Raw genomic sequence first — 13,938 nt, 5'->3', positions numbered from 1 at the left:
GGTCCCAATATCTTATAGATAAAAATAGTGAAACCGTGAAATCTGTCTTCACTTGTGGGTATATTTTTAAGAACTGTCCAAGGCTCGTAGTTGTGTGAATGAAGATTATGCATTTTTCACCTCAATCTTCACTCTATCATTTGTTTGATTGTTCATCATTTTATCATTTTCATTATTTTTCGAAATTGATGATTTTCTCAAGGGCCGAGTTTATGACCAAGAATAACCTGAACATTTAGGTCCTTATTGTTTTATGAGTTGATTGCTGTATCTTTTCACCTATCTCAATAAATGATAAGAAAGACAAACATGCGAGATTTGGTCAACAGAACCGTCATCTCACTAAAGTAACATAGAATTTATGATGAAATAATTGGAATCGTCTGTGAACTACATGCAAATTCGGACTTTCCCAAATAAGGTTTGATACTAACCGTGCACCTAACTAGTCATAAAAGAACTCATTCTGCAGTCTCTGGTGGCTTATTTTCACCGTCCGTGATCTTCGTTATGCTCTTTAGATTTTTATTCGTAGTACTTCCTGTGAGCTTCTAACGATTATCGCTCAATAAATATTCAGAGGGCCCAATCGAGCCCCGAAAACTCCTCGACTGTGATACCCGCACATATAAGGCAGTAATGTTGAAGAAGAAGACGAATCTCTTCCACCTCGTCGATCATTTCGAGACGGGAGATCCTCTGCTGATCCAACGGACCGAACCACGATCCCTCGGAATATCCTCCCACACGAGACATGTCGGTGAGCACGGACGCAAGACCTAGCTGTTGGAAAAACACTTTGCGGGACTCTAGATTTGGAAACTTTTCAAATGCCTGGAGATCAATCCCTCGGTTACGCAAGTTTTGGGCCATGGTTTCGCCAAAAGCATCGTCAAGGGCCATTGGCTCATACACAACAAACGACGGTTTCCGTAACAAAGCTTTCCAAAAGGAAATAACCTGTTCATTGTCTTCGGGGCTCAAGTAGCAGAGAACACACTCGCTGATAACTAAAGTAGGCGTTTCTGGATCCAAAAAATCGAGCCCGCTGTTTGCACTGCCTGCTTCTTTTAGCGTGCGCAAATCTAGCCCGACCAAGTGGTATCTAGGCGTGTGGAGGCTCGGATCCAAGGCGGAAAACTCTGCTTTCGAGTTGACCACTGTAGGCGAAAGAGACAGCCCTACAATCTTCTGGAGCTGCGGCGAGTTGGCCACCGCCAACTTTTTGATTTTCGTCGACTCCGGGAAATCGATTTCCGTGTACACCACGTCGTGTTTGCTTTCCAAAACCCGAAAGCATCGGGTATCGGAGCCGCCGCCTAGAGAAACGATCTGGCACTTCGGATGCGCCACAACAAAACACTCAACGACCCTGTTGATCGCCTCTGTCCGCAAGTACGTTCCTCGGTTGATCAAGGGAAACTTGGGCTCTTCCAACGCCCGGAGAAGCCGCCCGGCGGAAAGTTTTGTGTATCCTTCACAGAAGGGGAGATTTTGCTGGTAAGACCGGATCAATTCGTCAATATGGATGTCCGGCGGGACAAAGTAGCCTTTCCGATTGGCGCTGGCCCTGCAGCTGAGCGCATCGAGGTCTGTGGCCCGGATAATCTTGTCATGCTTTTCTTTGGGAGAAAGCATGGTAGTGCACTTTAAGTCAGATGCGGGATTAGACATGGTGCGGAGATGGTTATTATAGTGCTTTTAGTAGAAGAATAAAGAAAATACACAGGGGGCCAGAGAAACAGGACAAAAAAAAAAAAAAGGCTTTGGCATTAGAAGAAAACTAAAACTTGAGCGAATTTATCTACAATGGAATAGGAAGAACAGTCTGATTTGTATGATGTCAGCCTGTGTGATCATGTAGAAGGAAATTACTGATCTGGAAATGGCCGTGTTTATAGTTTATGAGGCTGGCTTCCAAATAACAGAAAAATGGCAAGCAGGATTGCTTCGACAATAGTGGATTCACTCAGATTCTCAGATTCAATATTCCTCAGATTCAATATTCCTCAGATTCAATATTCCTCAGATTCAATATTCCTCAGATTCAATATTCCTCAGATTCAACCATTCCATTAGATCCAGATCCATAAAATTCAATCATTTTCAATCAGATTCCATCACATTATGTCTAATTAATCTTCTGGTCTTCCATCTACTTGATGTCTATTATAGCTTCTATTATTAGACGAGTCGGGCTAAAGCGTGGCCGACAATGGACTTAGGCTGGACCCGATCATGCTCGTTGACACCTGCCATTATATCTTCTCCACGATTGCCCACCAGTTATCTTTCTCGTAGCCGTGATCCACGACTTTTCCGCCGGCCCGTTCTGCGTTTTCCACCAACTCGCCCTTCTTGTACAAATGGTAGTACCTGTACTTTGTTTCGGGCTCGACTTTCTCGTCTTTCTCATCTTTCTCTTTCTCATCTTTCTCTTTTTCATCCTTCTCCTTCTCCTTCTTCTTCCCCCTCCCCACGTTCTTCTGCAACACCCATGGAATCAAAATGTCCTGGTCGTCGCCCTCCTTGTAGCCCCTGCGGGACTTTTCCTGCTCCAACGCCCAGCAGTAAACCAAAAACTGGCCGCCGGGCCGGAGCCGCGAGAGAATGTGTCTGATGGCGTCCACACGGCGCAGCTCCGTGGCAAAGTGGTGGATCACCGCAATGGAAATGGCAAAGTCAAACGTGTCCTTGGCGTGGGGCAACTGCATCCCGTCAGCCACCGCCAAGTTGTATGTCGAATCGATCTGGTGGCCACAGCCAATAAGCCCGTCCGACCGGTCGGACCCGATCACATACAACTTCTTGTTGACGCCCAAGTACTTGCCGTTGCCGCAGCCCACGTCAAGCCCGATACTGTAGTCGGGGCGGGATTGCAAAAACTTTTCCACAATGGGCCATGGCTTGTAGCGGGTTTTCGAAAAATGCGGCGCTATTTCATTGTACACCTGGTGGACATACTCCTGCTCCTGGGCTTCGGGAACGTTCTGGATCTCGATCGGAACCGACGGCACACTCATGTAGCAGGTGAAGTGAGTCGAATGCGATGCGAGCCTGCACCAGAATGATCTTAGTTGAGCGTCTACACAGACCTGCCCGTCCACATCTAGTATCTACCTACAGTCTTGTCAGTCTTGTCAGTCTAGTCTACTTACAGTCCAGTCTAGTCTACAGTCTAGTCTACTTACAATCCAGTCTGTCTACCTACAGTCTTGTCTAGTCTAGTCTACCTACAATCTTTAGTCTAGTCTAGTCTACCTACAATCTTTAGTCTAGTCTACAGTCTGTCTACTACAGTCTGTCTACCTCTAGTCTGTCTACCTATAGTCTGGTTAGTCTGGTCAGTCTACAGTCTCGTCTAGTTTAGTCCACAGTCTGGTTTACCTAATCTTCAGTCTACCTATAGTCTACTTACAGTCTACCTATAGTCTACTCTAGTCTGTTAGCCTACCGCCTGAGCTCAATACTGCCCTACTCTTTGTCTATCTCGATAAACACGGCACTGAGTCCTCTGAATCCCACTGTGAATCCATTGAGTTCCACTGTCTCTGTCTACTGTCTATCGCATGCTTTTTCTTTCTTTGGTGGCCTTGATCGCCGCCTGGGCCCTTCTAAACCGGCCCACGCCGCTCGGACCGGAAAATGTTTTGGCCCTTCGGCTGCTTGTGGAAAACTTGCCCGTGACACAAAACATCCACATCCGGGAGGACAACCCAGGCCTCCGGTTTCCTGATCTAGTTGCGGCGGCCCAGGCCCAGCTAGACCACCGTCTCCGCAACGAAAATGTGTCGTTTCACTACAGCTTGGTGGACCATCTTCCTCAAAACATCGGTCGGTTGGACCGTTCTCGAACAATTGAAGCAGGGCCCATGATCACCACCTACGATGAAAGTGCCGAGACCAATACGGCTCTGACCAATCTCCCAACGTCCGAAGACACATTTGCCGACCGGACAGCACCCGAGTACTCCGTTGGCCTCGTTTTCGCAAACACAAATTCCATGTTTCTCGACTACCTGAAACCAAAAGTCATCTTGAGCTACAACATGGACACCGTGCATCGCAACGACTTGCCGTTTTTCTTGGTGCAGGCGATCTTCGATCATTTGCTTGAGGCCGATCTTGTTCTCAACAACTTGAAAAACGGCTCTTTTTCCAACTATAAACCTCATTTTGAGATTGGCTTTGTAGCGGTCGAAGAATCTGGCTCCACGCCCAAAGAAATCCAAAGCGCCATCAAAAAACACTTTTCTGAGATTATCTCTTTCCTCGCCCCTTTTGCCAAGGTTACTATTCGCTTTTTCGCTGTGGATGTAACCAAATCTCGTGTTCCTGTGGCTCAGGCCAAAAACTCGTCGGACGCTGTGAACTTCTTCTATCTGACGTCCTTGGAAGGTTTTGCCAATAGCATCCAGGGCGTGCTGATTTTCCATATGGGCCTTGAAAAACAAAATGAAACGTTGGGCGAAGAAAAACTTTATGGGACGGCATTGCTCGAGAAACAAAAGTATTCGTCTCACCCGACTTACAACATCACCGCTTTCGTCCAAGATGCTACACGCACTCTTCTTGAGTCCATAGGCATTCCATTTTCAAGCTCTTCCAACTTGCTCATGCGTGTGGAAAGCGCTTTGAAGTTTTACACAATCACTGGAATTGTGGAGAAGTTGGACCAGTTGGCAGGCGATTTCAACGAAAAGAGTTTTTTACAAGTTGCTGGCCTTGTTGATGAGATTCTTTCGAATAACGAACACGACTGGAAAAAGTACTTGCTGCAGGTTAGTAAGTGGCACGAATAGATAACCAGATCCACAAAAAGCATTTATGTCTGCATGAAAAACACGATGAAGACGGAAATATTGCACTTACAGCATTTAAGCCCTTCGATGGGTCAAACAGGTCCAATACAGCAAGTTTCCCCGAACCCGAAAAGACCAAATTAATAGATATGTGCTATTGGATGAGGACGAATGAATGCTGCGCAAGTCAGAAATATGAAGATGTAGCATCAAAGGTGGCATTCCAGGTCCAGTCTGACCAGTATTTTGAAATTATTTAGCTTTCGACTTACGAATAGATAAATTATAGCATATAAACGATTCGTTGCTGACATTTGTCCGTACTATGGTGATTCGATGTGGGCAATTGGAAATATACATGGCGTCAATACTAACATTCAACAAGGGAAAATGGATGATTTAGCTATGTTGTCTTGTTATGTAAACCATATAATTAGGACTATCCTGCCTCAAGTACATATAGCCACTGCGCAAAAACAGTTCAAGATTGATACAGAAACTGACCAATTAACAAATCAACAAAACAACAAATTAACAATCAAAAAATAACAAAATCAGCAAAACAACTCATCAAATCAGCAAATCAGCAAATCAACAAATCAACAAATCAACAACCAATAAATTAATAGACAACAAGCATCCAACAGTCTTCCCGTTTGTGCAGTCCAACCATTCCATCCAACATGAGTGATCCAGACGAAAACTACAGCGACGTCAGTTTGGACGAAGAAGACGAAGAGTTGATCTGGCGGGTTTTCTACAGCCCGCTCGAAGAGAAGAAAACCGCAGAGCACCCAGAACGGCCCGACGATGAAGATGTGTCGGACCTTTCAGATATCGATGATGCAGAGCTTGTGGCCAAGTACCAGGCGCTCAAGAGCCAGGAAAACCGGCCGTTGACGGAGGATGAAAAGCGCCGCTTGCTCATCACGTCGTTCACCGAAGACCAGATGGAACGGTTCGAGGCGTACCGGCGAATGACCGTCAACAAACCAGGCGTCAAGAAAGTGTGCAACAGTGTGTTGGGCCACTCGATTCCGCAGAACATAGCGGTGGTGATGGCTGGTCTCTCGAAGCTGCTTCTTGGCGACATCATCACGCGGGCGTTTGAGGTGCAAGAACGAGAAAACAAGGCCCAGCTCATCTTGGACATCGAGGCCAAGAAGAGAAACAAAAGAGAGGTGATCCGCAAGTTGGCGGCGGGCGAGGACATCACAGAGGTGCCGGAGAAAAAATTGGAGTACTCTGGCGACGTGCGGATGCCGCTCCAGCCCGACCACATTCGGGAGGCCTGGAGGTTGTACCGGCTCGAAAACAGCGGGACGTTTCTGTCCCAGTGGCGTACGCTGGGCGAGGGAGACGGAAAGATGTTCCGCTGAGCTATTAGAACGAAGGCAAAGGTAAGAACGGTGAAAGATGAAAAGATAGAACAGTGAAGACGTCATGAAAAGGTAAGAATGGTGAAGCGGATGAAAAGGTAAAACAGTGAAGACGTCATGAAAAGATAAGAACGGTGAAGACGGATGAAAAGGTAAGAACAGTGAAGACGTCATGACAACGTTTGAAGACTGGTATCGAAGACGGATGAAAGGTAGAACAGTGAAGACGGCACGGCATCGAAGAAAAATAATATTTAAACTCTTACAACGTTGAAGGTCCGAATCTGAGGAAGATTCACCGTCAAAGTCGCAAGGTGTTTCTTATCGATCGACGTCTACTGGATCATATTCAGATATTAGCATTGTTAGACGCATCGTTTCTATTGTGTTGGCTCAAGTGGGATGCTATGACTTGGCATAATTCTCTTGGTATCTGCATCTTCAAATTTGCAAGACAAGTTCTTTGGACTGTCAATGCCAGCTTTCTTTTGGCCGAAAGCCAAAGCAAAAAGACGAAAAGACAATTGGCACCTACAAGACAATACATAGTTGACTGAGGCACTACTTAAACCACGACTCATATTTAGAGTCTATAAAAAAGAAATATAATAATGTCATTTATTTATTTTATTATTATTTTAAATCGATCCAGAACATCCAATGGACGCTTCTCCCTTAATTTTCACTATTCATGCTATTCACAGAACTCATCTACGAACAATTCCAAATACAAGCCATCAGTCTCAACTAGTAAGCACACTCTTAGTACATTATAAATATGTATATATCTATCTCCTCTAAATTCTCAAGCTGCTCATACGACGACGGCCCTGTGGCATCACAGGCTCATCCACCTTCGTGCAGACCCACGTTGACGCATACATGTTGATTCTGTCAATAGACTCGCCCGCGTGTCTGATGGCAGCAGGTTTGCACTTGAATCCATTTGCTTCAAACGTCTTGATGTACCATGGGTACTGAGCGGCAGAACGGAGCATCACACGGCCCTTTGGAGCCAAACAGGCCTTGACAGCCAAGATCTCTGTCTTTGCATCTTCCTTTTCCGGGTCGAACCAGTCCATGTGGTCCATGATGATAGCAATGGAAATGGATTTTTTGCTAAGACGAGCAAAGACAGAATTCAAGGTATCTGTGTGGACACGGATGTTGTCGATCGGAGCAGTGCCGTTGGCGCCCTTCTGGGTGAGTCTTCTTTGGCCCTTTTCCGTCAAGTAGTCCGGGCAGTTGTTGCGGGCATAACGACCTTGTAAGGTCAAGTAGTAGAAGTAATTGTCCAGCGAAATCAACAGGCGGTGCACCACAGGGTCCAAAGTCTCCACGACATAACGCAAGACAGAATCACCAATCATCTCGGCCTGGTTTGCTGGCACGCCAAGCGCCTTCCACAAAAAGATCGGGTTCCCCACAAGAAGGGTGGCCACAAACGGATTGAAAAGCGTGGGCTTGATCTTCAGATCCCAAATCTCCACCTGCTCTTTGATGGTGGTGCAAGAGCAGAGGTCATCGACGGCATTGTTGATTCCGAAAACAGTGAACACCGCCCGGGCCAACCGTAAAGCCCAACGGGTGGATCCTGTGTCGTACAAGCCCCGGCCTTTGAATGTCTTCTCGCCCTTGTCCATCCACCACTGGAATGCGTTCGAGGACATTTCTGAGCTCAAGCGAGTAAGAAGAAGCTGGCGGAAGTTGGCTATGCGGCCTTCGCCAAACATGTGCCAGATCTGCTCGTGGGACAAGCTTTTGAACGCTGCCAACTTCAACTCCAAGAGGTGGTTCTGCGCAGGGTTCAAGTCTACAGCATGGATTTTGCTAGGTGGGTCGGGCAAGCACGCGTAAGCCAAGATGTTGTCGCCGGCCGACGTGATGGCCAACACGGTGTCCTTGCTGGAGAAGTTGAGGATCTTGTGGTCCTCGCGAGGGTCCTCCCATGTGAATGCGTAGATGAACTGGTTCTTGAACTGGTGGTACTGCGGGTTGATCTCGTCAAAGTACACTCTCCAGGGCTGTCTCTGGTAGTAGGTCAGCGGGAAGGGCAAGTTCTTGCGGATGTTGCTCAAAGCAGCCTCGTGGCCTTTGCTCACGGGCACGTCGTACTCCAATTTCTGCGTCTCGTCCAGCGGCGCAAGGTATGGCGACTCTGTGGCAAGACAGTTGATGCGGTGGAGCAACAGGCGGCAGCGGTTCTTGTCGCAGCCGATCCAGATGTAGTAAGGAATGCGGCCCAAGGTGTTGTTGTAGGCGTTCAAGGACTTGAGCGTGCCGAACTTGTACTCCAAGTAGTTTCTTCTGGCCGAGTCCAAGAACACCTTGTCGGCCTCGAACCACGTTCTCCAGAAGTTGCGGAGGAGCCACGGGATGTTCCTGTTGACAAGCCCGCCCAACGTGTTGATGCGGCCCAAGCTGGTTTCCTGGCTCTGGATGCCAAAGTCCACGCACGCAATGACGCCCGTCTCCTTTTCCAAAAGCTCGACCGCGTGGTCCACCACCGAGTTGAACGTGGGGATCATCAGCAACGAGTACGAAAACGTGATCACGTCGGCATGGTCGTAGTCAATGGCAAAGTCGCAGGCGTCCGCCACCATCACCCTCACCAACGAGGCCCAAGGCTTGCCGGCAAACCGCTGACGGGCAATCTCGCAAAGCGACGGCGACAAGTCCACCAAGTAGATGGCCTCGAACGTCTTGGCCAAGGGGCAGATGTCGTTCATCATCTCGATGTTCTTGCCCGTGCCGCCGCCAATGTCCACCCACACCAACTTTTTGGAGCGGTTCATGTGGGCGGCCGTGAGCGCCAAGCAGTCTTCTCTGCCCTTGAGCAAAAGGTGGCGTGTGGAGTCGTACACGTGGGCCTGGTTCTGGTAGAATTGCTCCAACGCCTGCTGCTGCTCCGTTGGTTTGGCGTCCATTTTCGTCAAGAGCGGCTTGACAAAGCACGCCCAGCAGAAGACGAACAAGGAGGTGATTTTCCTGTTGATGCGGCTGGAAACAACAACGAGCGCCACAAGCGTGACCAGGCCGCCGAAAACAAGCTTGGGGTATTCGGCCAAGTACTCTTGCATTGGGTGAGTGATTTTGCCTTTTTTTTGTTTTTTTTATTTGTCTTTAGGGCGGCGTCGGCCGGGCATATTTATAGTGGTGTATTGGCCAAGTGTTTGGGTGCAAAAAACCTGCACTGTGCGCCAAAAACGTGTGTCACCACATGGGCAATAATTTGTGACAGAAACGAAGTTGCATGTGATTGCCACGAGGGATTTGAAGAAACAAGAAAAAAAGAACAAGAGAAGAGAACGAGAATAGAGAAACAGAAACAGAAACAAGAAGACGAAGATACTTGAGTGTCTTAGACAAGTGTCTTAGGCAAGTGTCGTAGAATTAAAGTGTCTTAGAATTGCAAGTGCCTTAGAATTAAGTGTCGATTGTCTTGATACAGTGTTTGAATAGATACATGATCGGAAATGGCTCTAGCAGATATTCCACGCGAGAATTGTCGCTCGTGTTTTTTTATTTTTCTGAAAACGGTTGGCTTGTCTACGCGTAGATTATGCACCAATTTCATCTTGCGTATTCGTGCATATGGGGTAGACGGGGGGACATGTTTCCACTGGCTTTCGCTGTTATTAGATCCATCGACATTCTTATGGCCCTGCAACGATGACATTTGAAACTTTGTTGAATCGACATTGTCATTTCGATTAGCCGAATATTGATTCTAACATGATTTAACATTGGTTCTAATAATGATTCTAACATTGGTTCTAACATTGATTCTACATTAGATCTCCTAACATTGGTCCTAACATTGATTCTCTACATTAGATCTTCTAACATTGATTCTCACATTGTTTCTCACATTGATTCTCACATTGTTCTTTACATTAGGTTCTCCTAACATTGATACTCTAACATTGATTCTTTACATTAGATCTCCTAACATTAATTTCTCCTAACATTGATTCTAACATGATTGTAACATTGATTCTAACATTGATTCAACATTGATTCTAACATTGATTCTAACATTGATTCTCACATTGTTTCTCTCATTGATTCTAACATTGATTCTAACATGATTTAACATTGGTTCTAATAATGATTCTAACATGATTCTAGCATGATTCTTACATTGATTCTAACATTGATTCTAACATTGATTCTAACATTGATTCTAATATTGATTCTAATATTGATTCTAATATTGATTCTACATTGGTTCTAACATTGATTCTCTAACATTATTCAACCACACCATTCTGCTCTCTAACATTCTAACACAGCATTTAGTTCCACATCTTCTTTGCTCAAGCCCTAGCATTGGCATCTTTTTCACCTCTACTGACCTCTCACCTATGGCCAAGTTGATTCAAAGTTCCAGACGAAAAGTTTCCAGGCGACTTAGGTTTCTACAGTCTTCTAAGACATCGAGAACTAACCGTTTCAATTGACGATCACCTGCCAGTCTAGACCCTAGAGAAACAACAGACAATTATCTGGCTTCTGGCTCAAGATTCATCCTCTAGTCTGCGCAACAAGTAGTCCACCTCCACTTTTCTCGTAAGCGGAATCACGTAGTCTCTATACAACCCGACAATCAACTCGGGCTTGACCTTCAGCTGCATCTTTTGCGAGTACTTCAAGCTAGGGTCCGTTCCGTAAGTCTCGCACTTCTCCTTCAATCTTTCCAAGATCTTCTGCTCCACGGCGCTGTTGGTGATGCTGCTTTCAATTCCTTCGGCGTCCTGGGCCAAAATGAGTTTGCGGTAGAGATCTTTGTCCGACTGGTACTTTGCCTCGGCCACAAACTTGCCAAAGTGGATTCTTCTCGAGAGCGCCTGTAAGCATTCGACGTCACACACAGACACAGAGCCAAAGTTCTCCTCCTGGTCGCCCTGTTTGCACGAAACCTCGGGCACAATGTGCTCCACGTAGAACTTCAAAATCTCGCCATTGACGTTGATCTGGTCGCTGTACGACGCCAATATTTTCGGATACTCAATGGATGGAAGCAACGGCTTGAGCAACTTTTCCGGGTAAAACGGCGTCTCGTCCGGCGCCTCGTATCTCCGCACCTGCGAATGCGTTCTTTCCGTCTGCCAAAGGAGCCATTCCATGAACAGACCATCAAAGTCGGGAATGTTGAACTTGTTTTTTTGGTATACGCTGGGCAGCGAGTAGAATTGCAGTCTTTCGATGAAATCGAACACAATTGTGTCCTCCATGCGCACAAGCGCCTCTCGAATGTTGTTGAGGGCTAAAACGGTTTCGGGTTTTTTGAAGTCCATGGTGGTGATTGAGTCATTGAAGGATCTCCAACGTTATCCTCAGTGTGCACGTGACCTGCGAGATGGAGATAAACAGGTTACGAGTTTTACGTGTTATGGCTCTACTTCTTTTATTCGTAATTCATTATTCTGATTTATTTGGTCAGGTGTTTAGTGTTGCTTCGTGTTGGTCGTGTTGGTCGTGTTGGTCGTTTTGGTTTGCTAGATGATTGGAAACAATATGGTGCGGCGGGACATTTGTGCGTCAGAGGAAGGAATAGGACAGTATTCTTGCAATTCACTAAAGAGGTTTGGAATTGATAGAACGTCTGAACTTTAAGTGGATAGAATGTTTGAAACAGTGGATCGAAATGAAAGATTTCATCTAGTGAATATCTGTAGACCTGTGTAACCAAGATTACCCGTTATGAGATAATGTGTTCTGATGGGCACATAATCATTCTTATGGGATTTCAAGTCCACCATAGTGTCCATTTAAGTAGCTATCCATGTAATCCAGCATTTGATAGTCAGCTATCGATTTAGCCTGTCCATAGTCAGCATTGAAGAATCAGCTATCAATTTAAATAATCTGTCCATAGTCAGTATCAATTTAAATAATCTGTCCCTAGTCAGTATCAATTTAGCCTGTCCATAGTCAGCCATTCAAACCGGTTGCACTTGCTTATCCTGGTCGCTTCAAAGTAGCCCATGAGCCTTGATCAATACGTCTTCACCCAGAATATAAGATCATCCTGTCCCTGTACACATCAGACGGACATATAGTAGCAAATACTGCAATTCAGGCAACAGAAGCGCCTGTCTCCGCCAGGTGTCTTTGGCCCTACTCCTCTAGGGCCGCCACTTTCCGCTGGGCATATTTGGTCAACATCTCGTTCTCCTCCTTTTTGATACCGTCGTCGTCCCTGGTCTCCAAGCCCAGACGCCGGTACAACAAGAAACGGCGGATCCGCTGGAACCGTGTTTGGCCCTCGTCGTAATTGTTGTAGGCTTCGGAAAGATCGGCATTCGAGCGTAGGTTCATCATGCGGATCTGGCGGTTGAACTCCCCCGTTCGTTCCACGGCCAACATGATCTGTAGTGCCACAACAACAGACGCCACCGCCAAAACCTTCCAAAGAATCTTCCACTTGTTTTTCTCCCACTCTTCTCGCGTCGGCGCACTTCGGCCGTACCGCATCTGGTAGTAGTCTTCCCATGTGCCTGCCTGCCAGAACTTGGGGTCCTGGTGGTACGAGTACTTTGCCCGATGGGCGTTGGCCATTCTGTAGGCGTTGAAAGAATCGGTTTTTCCCCGCTGGTACGAGCCCCACGTGGTGTTCTGGTACCGCTGGTAGGCAACAGACTGGCCTGGGTCTTTCAAGATGTCGTACGCGTTCTGGATCTCGTCGAAACGCTGTCTTTTCTGCGTTGCCAGCAACGCTTTTCCTGCTCCGTCTACAACATCGTGTGTTGCACACCGATCGGGGTGGTAGAGCTTGATGAATTTCTGATACGTCGCCTTGAGGCTCTTCTCGTACTCTTTCCTGTTCAGGTAGTCGGCCGTGACATTGAATATTTCGTGGGGAGTGGGTTTTTTGCTTCTGGGCCACAGATGAAGTCCATAATGAGAATGGTCCACTTTGGGAAGTGAAGATTCTGTGGCATAGAGACGACAAAAGATTCGCGTTGTTGACACGCGAGACATGAATATGCTGGGATCAAAAAAAGGAAAAAAAAAAAGGTTGGAAAGGAAAAACTGGAGAAGATGGAAGATGGAAACGGTTTATGGGGACGGGAGGTTTATGTGCTCGGTATTTCCTGTTTGGGCAACTGCCGCTGCCGGCCCCGATTGGATGAGCAAATACCGTTGCGAGCCGATTCGCCAACGGACATGAATGGCATCGGATATTTTATTTTTGCATGGTAGCCAGACTTTGCATGACTGTTGGCGTGACATATTTAATCTGCTGAAATTTCATTCGTTAAGACTTAGCAAGTGGTTACAGAATTCAGAGTGAGAGTCATTTAATATTATCGTTGCGCCTATAATGGAAAACTCACTATTTTATTCTGATCTGACCTGAATTAAAATGCTGTAATAGTGATCAATGCAGCGAAACGGATCAAATGAAGAGGTTTAACGGATACCAGGATAGAGTACTACAGCAATGTAGTTACAGACCTTAGAAGTTTGTAGTTGCATATTTTGGTCTTGTTTAATTGACTGGAGACTGAACAACTGCGTAGTTGGCCTTCTCTGTTTCCTGAATGTGGCTATATAAGCTACCATTTATCAGAAGTGTAAATTCAGATTTCAGTTGGAGTAGATGTATCATCGAAATGGTCTGGAATATATATAGATACTAGCCTGTTTCCGTTATTTCCATTTATTTCCATTACATTTATTGTTTGCAAATTACTAAATACCACCTCCAATTTGCTACACCTTGAGTTTCAGAGAATTTTATTAGCTAT

General features: G+C 46.2%; 7 protein-coding genes across 7 annotated transcripts; 2 read left to right on the top strand and 5 right to left on the bottom strand. All coding sequences in view use genetic code 12, as the record gives it.

Annotated features, from left to right (window-relative positions):
• Positions 1 to 576: 576 nt before the first annotated feature.
• On the bottom strand, positions 577 to 1,674 carry FOB63_004928 (leucine carboxy methyltransferase; the record flags this gene model as incomplete). Its single annotated transcript, XM_002617403.1, has 1 exon — positions 577 to 1,674. One exon carries the CDS (start codon positions 1,672 to 1,674, stop codon positions 577 to 579), a length of 1,098 nt encoding a protein of 365 aa, XP_002617449.1.
• A 584-nt stretch (positions 1,675 to 2,258) lies between these two features.
• TRM9 (tRNA (carboxymethyluridine(34)-5-O)-methyltransferase) lies at positions 2,259 to 3,023 on the bottom strand (the record flags this gene model as incomplete). Its single annotated transcript, XM_002617405.1, has 1 exon — positions 2,259 to 3,023. One exon carries the CDS (start codon positions 3,021 to 3,023, stop codon positions 2,259 to 2,261), a length of 765 nt encoding a protein of 254 aa, XP_002617451.1.
• Positions 3,024 to 3,569: 546 nt separating this feature from the next.
• On the top strand, positions 3,570 to 4,802 carry FOB63_004926 (uncharacterized protein; the record flags this gene model as incomplete). The annotated part of the gene is made up of 1 exon (XM_002617406.1): positions 3,570 to 4,802. One exon carries the CDS (start codon positions 3,570 to 3,572, stop codon positions 4,800 to 4,802), a length of 1,233 nt encoding a protein of 410 aa, XP_002617452.1.
• A 683-nt stretch (positions 4,803 to 5,485) lies between these two features.
• On the top strand, positions 5,486 to 6,181 carry FOB63_004925 (uncharacterized protein; the record flags this gene model as incomplete). Its single annotated transcript, XM_002617408.1, has 1 exon — positions 5,486 to 6,181. One exon carries the CDS (start codon positions 5,486 to 5,488, stop codon positions 6,179 to 6,181), a length of 696 nt encoding a protein of 231 aa, XP_002617454.1.
• Positions 6,182 to 6,978: 797 nt separating this feature from the next.
• BTA1 (Bta1p) lies at positions 6,979 to 9,261 on the bottom strand (the record flags this gene model as incomplete). Its single annotated transcript, XM_002617410.1, has 1 exon — positions 6,979 to 9,261. One exon carries the CDS (start codon positions 9,259 to 9,261, stop codon positions 6,979 to 6,981), a length of 2,283 nt encoding a protein of 760 aa, XP_002617456.1.
• Positions 9,262 to 10,701: 1,440 nt separating this feature from the next.
• Positions 10,702 to 11,481, bottom strand: ARO7 (chorismate mutase; the record flags this gene model as incomplete). Its single annotated transcript, XM_002617411.1, has 1 exon — positions 10,702 to 11,481. The coding sequence occupies one exon, from the start codon at positions 11,479 to 11,481 to the stop codon at positions 10,702 to 10,704; it is 780 nt and encodes a 259-aa protein (XP_002617457.1).
• Positions 11,482 to 12,304: 823 nt separating this feature from the next.
• FOB63_004922 (uncharacterized protein) lies at positions 12,305 to 13,168 on the bottom strand (the record flags this gene model as incomplete). Its single annotated transcript, XM_002617412.2, has 1 exon — positions 12,305 to 13,168. The coding sequence occupies one exon, from the start codon at positions 13,166 to 13,168 to the stop codon at positions 12,305 to 12,307; it is 864 nt and encodes a 287-aa protein (XP_002617458.2).
• Between the last annotated feature and the right edge of the window lie 770 nt (positions 13,169 to 13,938).

This window comes from Clavispora lusitaniae (genome assembly GCF_014636115.1).
Source record: "Clavispora lusitaniae strain FDAARGOS_655 chromosome Unknown tig00002663_pilon, whole genome shotgun sequence".
Taxonomy (NCBI): domain Eukaryota; kingdom Fungi; phylum Ascomycota; class Pichiomycetes; order Serinales; family Metschnikowiaceae; genus Clavispora; species Clavispora lusitaniae.
Note: the sequence above shows the minus strand (reverse complement) of the source record. Positions and strands in the feature narration are given on the sequence as shown.